We start from the raw sequence: 19,468 nt of genomic DNA, 5'->3' as shown, positions 1-19,468 counted from the left end.
AATCATTGGACAGATTGATTTGCTTTAAAGAACAATGGGTTATGGCTTTCTTCAGACATTTTAAGGCTGCTATATATGAGAGTTAAATAACTGTTTTCTGTGATTCCAAGGATAAGCATAGTTCTCAGTGTCTCTATACCCTATAGGAACACATATTACACTTAAAATGCAGAACTTTTCACAACAAGAATTTCTCAAGAGCATGCATGCACACCAAGTGTCACACTAAAATAATTGGAATTCCACCATTGAAAGTATTCAAATATAGTTTAGACAACCAGTTGGTAGAGACTAAGTCATTTTAATATATTAGTAGGATGTGATGCTATTTAAGCTCCTGACACTAAGACTAGTGATTCAAGAGATCGTTAGAAATAATGGCACTTGGCTTAGAAATATAAATGAAATTGAAAGTCATCCTATGGCTGCCATTGGGCTATATATAGTTGTGATTATTATCAAGTTAGATGTTTTATGCCTTAATTCAGGCGGCTACCTGAGAAAAAATGATGGATGGAGACTCTGTATTCTTCTGCCAGATTTCTTTTAACTAAGCCTTTGAGAGTAAATTAGCCAGACCTGACAATTAAAATCTTTAAAAATAAATATCTCCCAAGGGGGCTTAAAGAAAGCAAGAAAAGTCATAGTACAGGACTGGGCTCAGAATAATTTATACCTGGCATGCTGTCTTCAATTGATTGATAGTCACTTGGAAATTTATGTTGAGGTGGATTATTAGGCCTCATTTGATTCAGCTGGAAATGTGCCATGGATGATTATTGATGGGAAGGGAGAATGGAAGAATATAGTTTAGATATTTGCCATCTCTCTCATTGAGAATACCTGGCACACTAGTTAGATAGAACTCACAAAATTCATCTCTTAGGGGATTTCACGTGCTCCTGGCTTTGTTCCTTAGCTGTGTGGATGCAGCAGTTCAAAATGTCCAGGTTCAGTTAGGTTCAAGCACTGTCTCATACAACTCAGAAGAGTATAATGTACAAATCAGAATGCCAGCGTGAAAGTTTGCAATTAGAACTATTACCGTCAAGTTGATTAAAATTCCTGTGTCTTTTAGTCAGGGCACTCAGGTCACTGGTGATATTGAGATAAATGAGTTAATAATACTGATTTTGTGTATTACATTATAACTTTCCCTTTTCTAGTATATTCAAAATTTTCTCTAACTCCCTGAGACTACATCCTGGTTTCCTGCACAGACTGACTTGGTCATATTTGTACTTAACAGTTTAGAGAAGTGCTTCTCAAACTACCTGCAGTGAAGGGTCAGTTTCTTTTCCCAATCCATTATAGATAGGTAATTTAATACAAATGAATTATTATAAAAATAAAATAAAAAATAAAGGTGTTTAAATTCAAGCATATATATCTTTATTACTTAATTCCATGGATATAAAGCAATTTCAAAATTCATATTTTATAAGTAAAATAGTTAATGAAGTATTCAGTGCTAATGAACTTAGGGAAAATTTATAATATAGTGAAATTTTATCTTGTATGCATGGAGTAAACACATTATAGTACATTGGAGCCCATGTATAAACAATTAAACCAATGTATTGATATTCATTAAGTGCGATATGGAGAACAAATTTATGATTTTAAATGGCTATGGAGAACTACAGCAGTTTTATTTAACATTTAGGATATAATACATAGGCAAATATATTGAAGTATATAAAATGTACTTGAAATCAAGTCATTCCTAAGATAATAAACCAACTCTCAGTGCAACATTGTTCATATAATTATATGAACATATGATTACAACATTATTTATGATGTAATTTTGATAATTAAAATCTGGGTAAAGCCAGGGGATTATTTGGTCAATAATAATATTGGGAGATACAAATCACTGATTTGCTCCATCATCATAGGGAAATGTTTCATAGATATGTAGTAGGGATACTCATTTCATACACCCTGATTCCCGCTGTTCTTATATTTGTTGCCACAAAGAGCCATGATGATGACTTCTATGGTTACAGCAACTTGCAAACCCTCTAAGCACAATTTTATTTAATCTAATAAATTGATTCTACCATTAAACAAATTTTAAATTTTTAGCTGGTGCATGACACTGTGAATCTTTCTCCATCAACTACTAAAACCTGATTGTCTAAATGCTGCATATTTCACTCAGAGTAGTTGAAAAGTTGGACATTTTCTGGCCTCAGTATGATTTTAATCTGCTTTATTCACTCTTGGATTCCATCATTTTCAACCTATTGTGGTTTTCATTGCTTCCATGTTCAGACTTTTTAAGACTCACCAACATTCACTATAGTTTCTAGCATATTTCTGTCTTTAAACTTGATTTCTCAGTTAACACTTAAACCTAAAATTCACCAGAAAAAAACCCCATGTTGGTAGAAGTAAGAGAGATTATGCCTTTGCTGTCTTTGGTGTCGGTCATCATTTGCCTTAATACCTGGTGCCACTGTTTTGCCCTCTTCATATTGATAGTTCGGCAGAAGGAATGAGAGTCTCTCTGACCTTGAAAGGTCATTTCTTATCAATATTCTGATATACCTATGAGTGGTACACCTCTCAGATATACCTGATATCCAGCTGGTAGAATCCATCCCTAGTAAAGCTGCAAGCTTCTTTATTTGCAAACTACATTCATATATCAAGTTCATCTATTTTTAGATATATTCTTCATGTCGTGGGTGGGAATGACTTTGTCTATGCCATACGGGGGATGGAGACAGTCTCCTTATGGAAGACTGGCTATGTAAGTATAATAACAAAGAATAATCACAACTGTTTATGAGTAGAAATGATAAATCTCTACTGGCAAGCCCAATCTATAGATAGTGTCATACGATATCAGTCTGACTTTAGAGAGTAAATTAAATCAAACTTAGACCATTTTATGAACCTCATCCTCAAGTCCAGCAATATAAAAATGATAAACATAATGGAAAAATAGAAAATTTAGCCCCAGAGATTCATATTGTAGAATTACTTGCCCTTAATGTTCGTTGTCTAGGGAATTCACAAGGTGACCAGCTAATCTCACATATGCTTGTACATTTGTTATTAGAGATATAACCCATGCCAAAGCCTTGGGTTAGCTATGTTTTAAACTGTTGATGGAGAAAGACTTCTACTCTATTCTCAGTAATTTGTTGTCATTTTACAGTATAGCTAAGTTATAATTTAACATTCACTACGGATCTAAATACTAATCAACAAAAAAGGTGCAATTATCTGTGCACATGTGAGGATTGGTATAAATATAGTTAAGATGGTGTCTTTTCTTTAGGAAGGCATAGCAAATTCTAATGTATATATATAATATCATTGGTCAGAAAATAATACCACAATCATAGGCTGTGATAATGATCACATGCAAAGTACTATTAGAGAAAAGAATTAATTCTTACTTAGGTGGGAATAAAGGAAGGCTTTGAAGAAGACAATGAACATGAGCTAAATTTTTAGGATTGGTTGAACTTCAGCAGACTGATGATGGAATGAGTGGTTGGCATGGCAGGGCTGAGAAGTGATGGCAGGGGAATGGAGCGAATGAGTACATGCTGAGTAAAGGGCAAAAAGGCCTGTAATAAGCTTCCTCTTGCCCGACTGCCACACGTTTTCAACTTTGTAAAAGAAAAGGAAGAAAATCTTTGGAACCATTTTTTTTTTTTTCTGTGTGATCCCAACATTGCTTATGTGGATTGTCAAATAAGGGATGGGCTCATAAAAGGATACTAATGTGTCATTTTTATTGAGCAAAGTAGCATTACAGAACAGTTGATTTCAAAGGCACATGACTCTCTCATTACAGCCTTCAGGGGCAATGTTTGATCACTGAAAACAGGCTGCTTTGTTCCAGCTTTCTCTGATGTTTGGCATTATCCTGAATACATATGCTCTGACTTGGAAAGAATCAGTCGGTAAAGATTTAATAGATTTGAGATTTGCATATTGAAAATGCATGTCTTGTGGTTAAAAATGAAATGAAAACTATTTTTATATCTATGTACACACAACACATTATTCAGACACACATCTCAGCAATTTTTTGAAGGCAATTAGGCATATTATAATGTGCTTGTTCTGAGATTATGAATGTTGGCTGTTTTTTAAATTAACCATTTTATATTTTCACTGAGGAAAAATGTATTTTAAGAGACATAATAATGGTAACAATGTACAAGAACTCTTCAAGTTTCAGGAGTTTGTGATTTGCTGTATTTCCTGTCACCTATCATGGACATAACTTTCTAGAGTTGGGTATCACTGACTTCTCCCTTAATTAAAAATGAGTTCATAGCTTTCTTACTTAGAGAATATTGCAAGTCACAAAGAATTAAAGGCAAATATTAAAGATTAACATTCTCATGAGGTTCTTTTCCTTGCATGACTGAAAAAAAAGAGGCGGGGTTTCTTTTTTCAAAAGAAGAGGGATGATTAGAATGAGACCTGAAGTAGCAAAAGGTTTTTGTATGGTGACAAAAACTCACAATTTTCTCTTAGATTTTGACTTCTGTCCCCTGTGAGTTGATATGTAATCTCACATAAGCTCATCTTTTAATTCTGAATTCCAGTGGAACCTTTGAAAAAGAGCTGGCATTCCAAGTGAGTCAGTCTGCTGTACATTACATCTGCAATTAGACATTCATTGCGCTGAAATTAAGCCAAACAGACTTCTGCTGAAATGGGAAAGATCAAATTACATTCTATTTCATGTGACAAAACTCTCACCGTGTCACTTTGCTCTTTTAAATCCTTCCCTTTCCTAATCCCCACTGACACAGCCTCAGTGATGCTGAATGCTTCCTCTACCTGACGTCCTTCTCTCTGCTGAGTTTTGCTACAACCTCAGAACAGAGACTATTTCAGTTATACATTTGCTGTCTAGACCAGTGCTTTCCAGACCTTAATGTACTTATGAATCATCTGGGGATCTTGTTAAAAATGCAGGTTCTGATTCAGCAGGTCTGGGGTCTGGCTAAGATCCTAACAAGCTCCCAGGTGATGCAGCAGTCCACACTTTGGATATGCCTAGATATGTATGACCTCTCATTAACTTGGTATTAGTTCCTGAACCCTGAAAACTGAAAATGTAAATTCTCTGACTCTGAGGTTGCTTCAGACTAATTGTTTTGTTGTTGTTGTCTACTGGTAATTTTATAAACACACTGCATGATCTGGATTCCCTCTAATTCTCCCATCTCCTTTCTTACCAGTTCCTACTTCTTACTTATATTTGAGACATAAAATATTATGTGAAGTTTCCAGAATGCATCAGACTCTTTCACACTTCACTGCCTTTTCAAATACTATATCCTCTCCTGCCTTAACATCTTGTGAGGTTTCCTTTAAAACTCAGCTAGGCTGTTGTCTCCTCCATAATTCTTCCTCTAAGCTCTCTACCATGTAATTGCTTAGTTAAATGTTGCCAATTTACTCCCACAATGCCCTGTATTTTCTGTATTATAGCATTCTCATAATCTGCGGCAATTGTTTGCTTACTTGTCTCTTCTCTTCAAAACAGTGCTTCTATGGAGAAAACATACGTGTGGGACCTCTAATGCATGCATGGGTTCTCAGTTTCTTCAGCCATGTTTGACTCTTTGTGACCCTATGGACTGTAAGCCACTGTCTCCTCTGTCCATGGCATTATCCCAGCAAGAATACTGGAGTGGATTGCCATTTCTTCCTCCAGGGGATCTTTCTGACTCAGAGATCAAACCCACGTCTCCTGCAGCTCCTGCATTGACAAAGGAACTCTTTACCACTGAGCCACCTGGGAAGCCTCTATATCTCTAATTACAATGTCAATTAGATTACTGCCAATTAAATGCCAAATTAAATTACTGCCAATTACAATGTCTGACACATAGTAAGTGTTCATTAAAGATTGCTCAATCAGTGAGGAAGGGTGGTTGATGTGTTGGTAGATACACAGTAATATAATGCAGTATTTTTTTCATGAAGCTTAAAATTAAATTGGGAGTAATAGAAACTAAAGTCATAAAAAGTTAAGTACAGGATGAGATAATACTGTAAAAGTAAAATGCTACTGTGAGATTAATTGCCAAATGAGAATCAGAAAATAACTATTCTGAGCTCACTGGAAGAAAATGTCACTGTGGATTTATTATTATTTAATATCCCAGTGTGTTCCATGAGGGATTTGAGATGGCCAACAACACAACGTATTGAAGTTAATGAAAAGTAATGAACATATGTGTATGTAGTTAAGGGAATAGTGTGAGAAAAGAAGCAAGGTTTAGACGTATACGAGGAGCGCATACACTAGCTTACCTGCAAAAATGACCCTCATTTTTGGACCATAAGATTGGTGTGCTAGATTTCATTTCCACTCTGCCTGGAAGGCTGACTCCTGTGGAGTCAGCAGCTCACTGTCCTCTAGCTTCTGGCTGAACTGGGGTGCACTGGCTTATGATCCAATGGAGAAAGAGTGGGATCAGGACATTTATGTTCTTGTATTTCCTAGAACTGGCTGTGCCTGTGTGTAAATTGCCGCTTTGTTAAAAACCTCCTTGTTGTTGTTCAGTCGCCCAGTTGTGTCTGACCCTTTGCCACCCCATGGACACAGCACACCAGGCCTCTCCGTCCCTCACCATCTCCCGAAGTTTGCCCAAGTTCATGTCCATTGCAACAGTGTCCATTGCCCAAGTTCATGTCTATTGCATCCATTGCACACATCAGTCATGCTGTGTAAGGTCACCCAAGAAGGACAGGGTCATAGTAGAGAGTTCCGACAAAACGTGAGCCACTGGAGGAGGGAATGGCAGACCACCCCAGAATACTTGCTGTGAGAACCTCATGAATTGTATAAAACCTCCTTAAATCATTCTGATTTGCATATGTCCCCTGCTCCCTGTTGAGACTGATACAATCACAGAACTGTTTAAAGCTAGATTAAATGCCATTTCCTTCTGCAGAGGATCTTCTTGATCCAAGGATTGAATCTGGGTCTCCTGCATTGCAGGCAGATTCTTTACAGTTTGAGCTACAGGATAGACCTAGATTAAATGCTGGGCTTAATAGCTTTCATGATAACCATTAATGCTGTAAAAATGTTTTAGATACCTGCTATATCTGTGAGGAGGGGGTCTCAGCAGAGAAAAATTCAGAAAACCAACCAACTAACCTAAAATTGTATGCTCTTATTGTTCGTATTTTAATGTAGTAAAGAGGGTTTAAATCATATTGGAGGTAAGAAAATTGATATATTTAAAAATACCACAGTTCTGCAATGTTTATTTATATCAACCTCTAGTTTCCTGTTTTATTGTAAAGTGACAGTATCACAGAGATGTAGTTTGGGGGTTGTTTCCTTTCTATTGAGGGTAGGTTATCCAGAACTTTTGCTTCTCCTGTTTCCTGTTGCTCATCTTTAAGTTTCACTGTTCAATGTCTTTCTACCAGGAGATATAAAAGAAAAATTAAAGAGATGAGAAATTCAGCGTTGACGTCTATGGTAAAAGGTCTCTTAGGAAGGAGACTGAAATCCTGAACTAAAATGAAGTTTTTCAGTTTCTCTGGACTGATCTGCCCCCTGTTGCCATCAGATATTGAGAATTGTTTTCAGCTTGTCAAAAACAAGAGAAAAAGTGGGCAAAATGTTATATTCATGATGATGAAAAGAACTAGGTATTTTAAATAGATGCAATGCTCTTAATATGAAGCCCAGGTATACAAATCCTCTGTCTTTGGAGGTTAGATGGTATTACAACCTTGTTTGCAGTATTAACTTAGATCATTATTGACTCATGTGGGTTTCACTCTGTGACCTAGCAAAAAAAGATCATAAATTCCAGCAGGGGAAGACATGGCTGAGCTTGACCTTGGAAAGATGAGCTAAAGGTACTGAAGAAACCATAAATTCAATTTACAATAATAGCAAAAATAAGATTGCTTACACTTTGCCCAGTGGATGAAGTGAAAAATCTAATATTTTTCCTAGTACATGCTGTACATTTTGCCAAGCTTGATTAAATTCCTGTTTAGCAGATGTCTAAGAGAAGAACTGAATAAAAATGCTTCGTATGAGACTTTTGACTCCTACTTTGGTCTTCATTATTGAATTCTCTTTTTCTTCTTCTTTTCAGGTTCTATTTATGAAATGTTCGGAGATGAGTGCTGTTTGTCAACAGGGGAAGTGATTAAAATTACTGACCTCAAAATTAAGAAAATCATGGCTGAAATTTGTGAGCAGGTTGAAGGTTGTGTGTCTCCAAAATCATTTGAACTGCCTATGAATTTTCCAGGTACAGTATTTTGCAACAATTTCTCATTTGTAAAACTGTATTGTTAAATGTTATATAATTTCTATAACTGAAAACAATGAAAAAATGGTATTTTTTGTTTTATTCTAGGGTAGTGGGTGAAAAACTGGAGTCTTAAAGTTCAGTGATTTTTAAGGACTAATAGAAGGCAAATATTCTCACCTTTTCAGTAAACATATTTTACTTAGGAATTAATATTTTCTGCTACGAGATATTTGTGAGTTCAACTATATGCACCATTAGCTGTGCTAGGTAGTAGGAATGAAGAAATTAAAGATGTATTTTCATAATTTATGTAGAACTAATTAATCTTTCTTAAACATATTTGCACTCCTTATTCCTAACTCCCTGGATTACTGCTAACCTTCATTTGCTGGCCTCACTGACAAAGCTTGGCTGCTCTTCTTTGTCTAGTTAACGCTATCTTCAAAAATTATCTCAGATATTATGTCTCCTAGGAAACTTTTGCTGACTTTATAATTCAATCTAGATATCACTCTTTTATGTTACCATAGTATCTTGGGCACCATACTATACACCTTATTGGATAGTAATTAGTGATTTCTTTATTTGTCTTATTCTTTAGAACAGAGTTGGCAGGTTTTTTTTTTATAAAGGACCAGGAGGTAAATATTTAAGACTTCACTTGCCAAATGGTCTTCATAACAACTACTCCACTCTGATGTTGTTACATGAAAGTCGCTATAGACACTACTTGAACCAGTGAACGTGGTTGTGGTTCCATAGAAATTTATTTCAAAATCAGGGGGTTGGCAGATTTTGACCTGTGAACTATAGTTTGGTGAACTCTGCCTGAGAAAAAAACCCATACAGGAGACATCAGAGACATAGGTTTGATCCCTGGGTTGGGAAGACCCCTGGAGGAGGTCATGGCAAAACACTCCAGTATTCTTGCCTGGAGAATCCCATGGACAGAGAAGCCTGGTGGACTACCGTCCATAGGGTCTCAGAGTTGGACACAACTGAAAAGACTTGGCATGCATGCACGCAATGTGGCAGTGAGGTGTGGCAGGGGTGGAAACGTTCACTAGTCCTGTGATTATAATATTTTTGTGAATTTGTGCCTCTGAATTGTGAACTTCACGAGTGCTTCTTGGTCCTGTTCCCCGCATCCTTAGTTGGGGCAGTATGGCTAGAGTGGGTTGGAGTTGGGTATTTCCCTTCTCCGTCGTGGAGGACCAGTGCAGGCCAAAGCTGGGTATTTCCCTTTCCCCAAGTGGAAAGGCGAGAGTGGGCTTTGTTGTGTATTTTCCCGAAGTGGAAGGCTAGAGTGGGTGTTAGCTGTGTATTTTCATCCCTCCGAGTCAATGAGTCTTGATAAAGCACTGATTAAGAACAGAATGCTCTGGCCTGTTTCAAAACGGGTTTTTCTACCTTCCCTCTATGAGAAGCATGAGGGGATTTTTCTTTGATTAAACACTGTGAGAGCTAGGTTGAGTTTTTGGTGGTAGAACTTAAAAAACTGTGGTCCCTCCCTATGACTAGATCTCCCTTGAGGTTTTTTACAGTCACACTTGTCCACGTTAAGCCTCCAGCAATTTGTTGATTGCAGTTCAGATTTGTCTACGCTGGTACTGGCTTTTGCAGCAGTTTCTTCTCCAGTAAATTGTGATTCTTGGTACCTCCCTGTCTGTCCCTCCAGTTTTGGAGGCAGTATTTTGTCCTCTGATCTCACTTCTCTGATGTACCTAAGAACAGTCATTGATTTTTTCAGTTTGTTCAGATTTCACTTTTCTTTACGACAGAGGGATATCTTCCAAATTCCTTGTATGCCAGACTAGAAACAAGAAGTCTGGTGCTTTTAAAACAAATATCTAAATATATGTGGGTATATTTAGTGATTTTTTTTCAGTATTAGTCTTAGGATTACAATTAATGTCTTAATTTTTAGCAATCTAGTTTGGATTAGCCAATCTAATTTCAATGGTATAAAAAATTTGGCTCCCATATATATCTGTTTCTTACTCCTTGGTTCAGTTCAGTCGCTCAGTCGTGTCTGACTCTTTGTGACCCCATGAACTGCAGCACGCCAGGCCTCCTTGTCCATCACCAACTCCCAGAGTTTACCCAAACTCATGTCCATTGAGTTGGTGATGCCATCCAGCCATCTCATCCTCTGTCGTCTCCTTCTCCTTCCACCTTCAATCTTTCCCAGCATCAGGGTCTTTTCAAATGAGTCACCTCTTTGCATCAGGTGGCCAAAGTATTGCAGTTTCAGCTTCAACATCAGTCCTTCCAATGAACACCCAGGACTGATCTCCTTTAGGATGGACTGGTTGGATCTCCTTGCAGTCCAAGGGACTCTCAAGAGTCTTCTCCAACACCACAGTTCAAAAGCATCAATTCTTCGGTGCTCAGCTTTCTTTATAGTCCAACTCTCACATCCATACATGACCACTGGAAAAACCATAGCCTTGACTAGATGGACCTTTGTGGACAATGTCTCTGCTTTTTAATATGCTGTCTAGGTTGGTCATAACTTTCCTTGCAAGGAACAAGAGTCATTTAATTTCATGGCTGCAATCACCATCTACAGTGATTTTGGAGCCCCCCAAAATAAAGTCAACCACTGTTTCCACTGTTTATCCATCTATTTCCCATGAAGTGATGGGACCAGATGCCATGATCTTAGTTTTCTGAATGTTAAGCTTTAAGACAACTTTCTCACCCTCCTCTTTCACTTTCATCAAGAGGTTCTTTAGTTCTTCTTCACTTTCTGCTATAAGGATAGTGTCATCTGCGTATCTGAGGTTATTGATATTTCTCCTGGCAATCTTGATTCCAGCTTGTGCTTCTTCCAGCCCAGAGTTTCTCATGATGTACTCTGCATATTGGGTTTTTATTATTATAAAAATCACATCTTCATACATTGTGTGCCCATCAGCACAGATCTGTAACTTTTTTATGCAGCGTTTTAAAAAAAAAATAAGCTAGGAGAAAAATGAAAGCAAAGCATACATTTAAATGTCTTTTACTTTCGTAATTACCTTTATTGATAACTCTTATTTCGTCACATACGATAGAGTCACTGATTTGTATCCTCTCATGTTAGCCTAAAGGACCCCCTTGAGTGTTTTCTTGTTTGGAAGGTTTGGTAGTGATGAATTCTCTCAATGTTTGTTTATCTGGAAATGTCTTAATAGTTTCTTTATTTCTACAGGATTTTTTTTTTCTGGACAGAAAATTTTTGGTTGATAGCCCTTTTCTTTCAGCACTTTAAGTATGTCATCCCAGTGATTTCTGTCCTCCATGGTTTCTAGCAGAAATTAGCTTTTAATCTTATGAGATACCCTTGTACATGATGAATCTTTTCTTTTCTCCTACCCCCCCACCTCAAATTCTCTATGTGTTTTTACTTTTCAACAGTTTACTTACGATGTGTCTAGCCATGGATCTCTGAGTTTATTCTGCCTGGAGTATGTTGAGCTTCTTAAGTGTGTAGATTAATGTTTTTCATCAAATTTTGGAAGTTTTTGCCATTATTTCCTCAAATATCATTTCTACACTTTTTTCTCTTTCTTCTGAGGTGTTCATTCTTCACATATTAATACGCTTGATGGTGTCTCGCAGGTCTTTGAAGCTCTGTTCGTTTTCTTCATATTTTTTTTTTCTTAGAATGAATAATCTCAGTTTACCTACTTTCGAATTTGACTTATATTCTCTATTTGCTAAGACTTGATTTCATACTTCCTTTTCATCCTATAGACAGTTTCTTTCGGTTCTTTGAATATTTTTAACATAGCTGTTTGAATTCTTTCTCTAGGAATTCTAGTGTCTAGGCTTCCTCAGAAACAGTTTCTGTTGATTGAATTTTTTTCCCTTGCTTATGAGCCAGACACTTGTTCTTTTGCCTGTCTTGCAATTTAATGTCTAATATTGCATATTTTCAACAATATAATGTATCAACTCTAGAAGTTGGATTCTCTTCCCTCCTCAGGGCTTCTTATTGCTGATTATTTAGTGATTCTTCTGAATTAAGTCTGTAAAGTTTACATTCTTTGTTACATACAGCCATTGAAATCTCCGCTATAGAAGTCATTGCTTGGTGGGCAATGAAAGTCTGAACAGAGATTTCCTTAAACAACTGGAACCAAGATGTTTCCCAGTCTTTGAAGAGATTCTGTGTTCATTTGGAGCTTGCCTTCAAACACTCAACCAAGCAGTTGAAAACTCTTGCTTAGCTTTTATTTCCTGCTCACATAAAGCTTCAAAGTCAACCAGAATTGAGAGTTTATGAACTTGTCAGGTCTTTCTTGAGCATGCACATAGTTTTGGGCATGTGCAAGGTCACATACATTTATGTGGTCCTCTAGATTTCCAGCAATGTGTTGGAACTTCTCAGTGTCCTTATGGACATCTCATTCCTGAGCTTTTCATTTTAGGCTTTTTGTTTAACCCTCCCCCTCCCCAACTGTTACACCCCACAGAAATTAAATAATTGCCTTTCATTGTTTTTGACAAATGCCCTGAGAAAAAGTCTCTCCCCCTTCAATGAACTCAAAATAGACCAAATAGAGACAGCATTACAAACAGAAGCTTCCCCAGAGTCACCAGACATGTCAAATAATTAGTTTTTTTGAGAATGAGCTTTGAAGGAACTCCAGCTTCTGCCCCATCTTATAACTGCTGGCTTTGCTATGATCATAGGCTGTTGGTTTTCAAGCTACCATGAAGTTGAAGAGGGTAGAACGAGTGGGAATACAAGCAAGTTAAAATGCCACAAAGTTTGCTGTTCTTAAAAAGATTCAGCTCATAATATTTTTTCATTAATAAATTTTCTCCAGATTGCTGTAATTCTTTGGTTAATTTCCAGAGTTCTGAAAAAATTAATCCTGGTGATTTTTAAAAACCAGTTTCTCTATTGCTTTTATGGAGGAAACAATTTTCAAAGACCCTTATTCCACCATCTCTTTGACATCATCTACTCTTCTGTATTGAAGTAAAGTATACAAATGTAGATTCTTAATTTCTGGTTGATAATCCAAAAGTTTTGATGAAGATGACCATAGCTTTGACAATAGTATGCATGGTACCCTTTCTTTGCAAATAAAGATGCTCTACTGAAGAAAGATATACAGCTTTTAATCAGTAAATATAGCTGCATAGATGCAACTCCAGCAAATGAAAGCTCAAGCAACAATTAAGAAAGAAAAGCTCTGTAGTCAGTTGGCAAGGACTCTTTAAGGGAATGAACTGGAAGCTGATTTTTTGCTAAACGGGAGTGGGAAATTAAGCTTGCAATATACATAGCTGATTGCATCATATATTTTAATATTATGTTTCTAGATATATCTATTATGTTACCTAAAAAATCTTCAATATAGTGAAAGAAATAAAAAGCAATCACTTCAATTGTTTATGGAAATAAACATCTTGTATTAGAAGCATAATTTGTTATTTTAGAAGACAGCCCACTTGGTTAAGTCGTTTTATGAGCTAGAAAACATGCCATTCTTGCCAAATACAACAAAAATATATTCTGATATTTGGCAGTTGATTGCATTCTCCACATAGATCAGTAAATCATGTAATGTTTGGGTTATAGTAAAGTTCCAAATTTCTGGATTACTTCTTGGAAATATTTGTTTCTCCTTCATAGTGTTATTAAGCATGTATAATAAATGCTTTCTCTTTAGACATAAGAAGTATCCTAAGTTTCAGCATACGTTTTTTGTGTTTTTTTTTTTTTAGATGGACAAAGTTTATTTCCAAGCAGCAAACTTACATAATATCTCTAAACCATATGTTCAAGAAAGGCTGTGGTTGAATCTGTAAAATCACCATAAAATTACATGGTTAGATTGAAGACATTTTTCTGTTTGAGTTTTTAGATCATATTTTATGAATTTTATAATTGTGGAGGAATACTGTTGTGGAGGTGTGTGGGAAGTGTGGTAGTAGAACTTAGGTATGGAACATTGCCTACTACCCTACAGTCTATCCTGCCCACATCACAGTCTCAGAGAATCCTAATGATGTGTCAGACACTGTTCTAAATTCTTATACATGTAAAACTCCTCTAAACACTTTTATGTATATCTGGATTACTAATTGAATTCACATTTTACATATGAGAAAACAGTTACAGAAAGGCCAAGTAACTTGCTCAAGATCACATAGTTACGTAAGTGGTTATGTTAAATCTACCTTGGTGGTGGTGGTTTATTGCTAGGTCATAACTGACTCTTGTGACCCCATGGGCGGAAGCCCGCCAGGCTCCTCTGATTTCCCAGGCAAGAATACTGGAGTGGGTTGCCTTTTCCTTCTCCAGGGGGTTGTCCTGACCCAGGAATTGAACCTGTGTCTTCTGCATTGTAGGGGGTCTCCTTCACTGCAGGCGGACTGTTTATCACTGACCCACTAGGGAAGCCCCTAAATCTACACCAGCACTGTCCAATAGACGTTTAATATGCTTATTCTTGTTTATTCATCAAACATTTATGTGGCTATCCCAGAAAGCTTCATTTCTTCTACTCGTGGGTTTCTCCTGAGTGATCTAAGCAAGCCCCAAATGGAAATCATAGTCTTCTATAACCTAATCTCCACAGTGACACACCATCACTTCTGCTATATTTTTTGATCACACAGGCGAATGCTGGTGATCTGGGAGGGGACTGCACAAAGAAGTGACAACCAGGATGTAGGGAAGGAATCACTGGGGCCTATCTTGGAGGTTACCAAACACAGATACTCTTAAAAGTTAAAAAAAAAAAAGTGAATTAATTTTACAAATATATTTTATTTAAAACTACGTGTCTAAAATATTGGGGCATCCCTGGTGGCTCAGATGGTAAAGAATCTGCCTGCAATGCAGGAGTCTTGGGTTCAATCCCTGGGTCAGGAAGATGCCCCAGAGAAGGGAATGGCTATCCACTCCAGTATTCTTGCCTGGAGAATTCCATGGACAGAAGAGCCTGGCAGGCTGCAGTCTGTGGGGTCACAAAGAGTTGGACATGGCTGAGCGACTAATACACTTTCTCTTTCATCTAAAATAATATTCTTTTAATATCTAATCAGTATAAAATTATTGAGATATTTCATATTACTTTCACGTCAAGCATGTATTTTTAATGTGTTATAACCCAGCATGTATTTTCCACTTATAGCACGTATCAAGTCTGGCCATACAAATTTCAAGTGGCCATATTTCAAACGCTCAATACAGAGCTTCAGCTGTGGTACTGTATTGGAGAGCTGCAGGATAGATCCAAACCATTCCAGAGTCTGTGCTCGGGGGCACTTCTTTCTTAATCATAGAAAAGAGTAAGGTGGTCTTTTTGTCAGCCAGCATCAGTGTTATAATGAGGATCCACAAACAAAATAAAAAATTAAGAAAACACAAAAAAGAACAAAAATTAAACAAAAAATTATGAGGATCGACAAATCCCCCAGATATGTGGCCTTCTTTCTAACTTTTCTGTTATATGCAGTAAGTTTTGTAATGTTAAATCTCAATTAATGCTACTCCTAAATAACATAAAATAGGAATTTTTAAATGAATGTTAGAAAATTTATTAACTGTAAAATTTCTTTCAGATGTTTAATGGACCTGAGTCATGCTTTAAAGACAAACTTTAGGCAGTGCTTCCTACATAAATTAATTGCTACCAGATAAGTGGATAAATGGATTTCATTTGTCAAGAGGTCAAGCCATCTTTAAGTAGCCTTGTAGCTGCCAAGCTGACTTGCTACACTTCATAAATTGGATCAGTCATGAAACAATAAGCCCGTATGAATGCTGCAGTTAATTTCTCATGGCACAGCTGATGGCTTGAGCATCATGCGTTAGTGGTTCCCCTTGAGTCCCATCTCCCACGGGGAAGATGGGACTGAGCCAGGTAGATGTCTAATGCACAGTGGAGGAACAGTGAGTTCAGGAAATCTCCAAAGTGTAATGGGTGCTTACCAACCTGCCATTCTTTGCCCTTGAAGAAAACATTGCCTTTATTACCTGGAATGTAAGAAAATCTCTTGGGAAAGAGGAGGGAGACTTTACGATTCTAGAATGTCTCTTAGGAGGGAGATACTCTCTACTATTTCCATACTGGTCAGGAAGCAAATCTTTTACCTCCAGTTTTAAGACATTGTGAAATGCTATGGAGAATTATCTTCCAACATATCTATATCACTTAACAGTAAAACTCTTTCCAAAATCATTTTAATTATAAATGTGAAAAGTGTAGGAAAGTAGTAATAATCAGTGACAAAACTGGATGAATAATAAAAGTATTTCTTCAAGAAATTGATTAAGGTTAAATGATTAAAATTTATGAAACTTGCTCCTTTGTGCATGGACGCTAAAACATCTAATATATGAACATTTTTCAAAATGAATTTCTCATTGTTTTATTTGGGAAAATATATACTTAATTGATAGAAAATGTAACATTGCATTCAGTGGTGATTTATTATGTTTCATGTACCATTAGAATGATTAAATCTTTTATGTTTAGCCATTTTAAGATTGTAGCTATAATTTTTTACTATAATATCAGTTTATAAAGGGACCTGATAGGAAAATTGTGTGAAAATATTTAAAATATATTTAATAGCTTTATAATACATGAATAACATTTTGTCTTCATTTTTTAAATGACTTACATTGAAAGAAGCAATCTATAGAGCAGAATTTGCTGTTATTTTTACATCTGGATGTTATGATGACACATGATTCAGAAAAGCCCTAAGTAGGGCTCCCCGATTTCTGGATTATTTTCTATTCCAGGAATCACGGGCCATTCTTCCAGGTTTTCTGGGTCAACTTCTCTTAAGGCATTTCTTCCCCTCTGTGCTCACTTAAGCTAAAGAGGTTCATCTCTGTCTCTTATACAAAATATTTTCCTAGACTGGTCAGGAAAGGGATATTCTTCTTATACCACACAAGAAAATGTGAAGTCGTCTAAATGCACAAAAATTCAGAATTTTACAATAATTTTTAGCTCCATTTTTTTTTTTGCCTGTGTTTTCTATTCTGTAGTGCATGATCAGATTTCTTTTCCTCATCTTTGGTTTTGAATAACTAAGATATATATTATCTGAAAGACAAATAGACCAGCAGTTCTAGCTCACAATGTTCTCTTTGCCCAGCTGTGTACCTCTTAGAATTAGACTGGAATTCTATCAAAAAGATGATTTTAAAATAGACTCTTTTACAACTGGCACTCTTCTATAAGTTCTCATATTATTAATATTGTAAGCACTTCTGCCAAAAATCTATGTCATCACTTTTTGCTCTTACCACCTCCTTCTTTTTCATGAACAATTCCTTCAAAGCTCTTTATGGTGTTGCCTCAGCAGTACCAGCATGGACTCTCATGAGAGGAACCAGACTGTCCACCCAAATTGTCTACTCAGGCCTTCATTTCTTGAAGTGGATATTGCTAAAGAACATTGCTGTATTTATATTTAGTTATATATCAGAGATTTAGAGTTTCTGCCATTGGATGAAAAGATTTTTAATAGGCTTTATTTTTTAGAGCAATTTTAGGTTTTCATAACACATTTGACATGAAGTACAGAGATGTCCCATATACACCCTACCTCTGCATAGACCTAGCCTTCGCGATTTTAACATCTCCTCCCAGAGCGGTGCACTGGTTACAATGGGCACATCAGACTTGACACATCATGATCTCTGAGGTTTCTGGTTTACACTGTGCTTTACTCTCGGTGCTGTGTGTCCCATGGGCCTAAACAAATGATATGTATTCACCATTATGGGATCATATTAGAGTATTTTCACTGCCCAACAATCCTCTGTGTCTGGTCTCTTCATCTTCTCTTCCCCAAAATCTCTGGCAACCATTGGTCTTTTTGCTGTTTCTATGTGTGCTGTCTGCTCAGTCACTCAGTCATGTCCTACTCTTTGCAACCCCATGGACTATGGCCCACCAGGATCATCTCTCCATGGAATTTTCCAGGCAAGAATACTGGAGTGGGTTGCCATTTCCTACTCCAGGCAATCTTCCCAACCCAGGGACTGAACTCACATCTTTTGCATCTCCTGCATTGGCAGGTGGATTCTTTACCATTGCACAACCTGGGAAGCCCAAATGGAAATTAAAAAAAGGAATGGTGTGTGTGTGTCTGTGTCTGTGTGTGTGTGTGGGGGTCTACTCAGTTGTGTCCGACTCTTTGTGACCTCATGGACTGTGACCTGCCAGGCTCTTCTGTCCATGGGATTTCCCAGGCAAGAATAATGGAGTGGGCTGCCATTTCCTACTCTTCCCAACCCAGAGATTGAACCCACTACTCCTGTGTCTTCTGCATTGGCAGGCAGATTCTTCACCATTACACTGTATCCGTAGTTTTGCCTTTTCCAAAATATCATACAGTTGAAATAATAGACTATGTAGTCTTTTCAGATTGGCTTCTTTCACTTAGTAATATGCATTTGAGGTTCCTCTATGTCTTTTCATGTCTTTATAGCTCATTTCTCTTTAGCACTGAGTAATATTACATTGTCTGGTTGTACCATAGTTTATTTATCCATTCACTTATTGAAGGACATCTTAGATGCTTTTAAGTTTTGACAACCGTAAGTAAAGCTGCTATAAATGTCATGAGGGTTTTTGTAGGAACATAAGGAATACAACTTTTTAAAGTTATAAAATGTATTGATTTCTTCTAACTTTGCAGATGCCACATATATCTTGTAGAAAATTTAAAAAATGGAAGAAAATGCAAAGAAGTAAATGTAGAAAATGGAAGAAAATTCAGGGAGCTATAGTCTCATCACTAGAGCTATTTAGCATTAATATTTAGTGCATTCCCTTCCATTGTTTTCAAGTGCATTGTACACCTACACAGGTATAGGCACATGTTTTCATATGAAAAATAAACATATTTATGAGGACTTGCCAATGTCATTAAATATCCTTCAAAACATGATTTTTATTTTCTATGTAATGGTCCATTATGTGGCTATACCATAATAAATCCATTCCAAACATGATCATTTATGCAATTTCATTAGAACAGTCTTCTAGCTAAAGTTTTGTCTGCACTTCTGATTATTATGATCATTTCATATACATAAAATTATGACTTCAAAAGTAAAAATGTTTTTAAAGTTTTGATGCCTATTGCCAAATCACATTCAATAAAACTTCTGCCAATTACATTCCACTAGAAACTAATAAGAGGCCCAG

General features: G+C 36.6%; 1 protein-coding gene across 2 annotated transcripts in view; it reads left to right on the top strand.

Moving 5' to 3' along the window:
• The window catches only part of THEMIS (thymocyte selection associated), a 190,451-nt gene that overhangs the window by 28,744 nt on the left and 142,239 nt on the right, over window positions 1–19,468 (top strand). For both annotated transcript variants that reach the window (XM_043457407.1, XM_043457406.1), the window contains exon 2: window positions 8,121–8,279. In XM_043457407.1, coding sequence (XP_043313342.1) covers window positions 8,121–8,279 — 159 coding nt within the window. The remainder of the gene's footprint in view (window positions 1–8,120; window positions 8,280–19,468) is intronic.

This window comes from Cervus canadensis, chromosome 33, assembly GCF_019320065.1.
Source record: "Cervus canadensis isolate Bull #8, Minnesota chromosome 33, ASM1932006v1, whole genome shotgun sequence".
NCBI classification, from domain to species: Eukaryota; Metazoa; Chordata; class Mammalia; order Artiodactyla; family Cervidae; genus Cervus; species Cervus canadensis.
The sequence above is the reverse complement of the archived record's forward strand: the minus strand, read 5'-3'. Positions and strand labels throughout refer to the sequence as shown.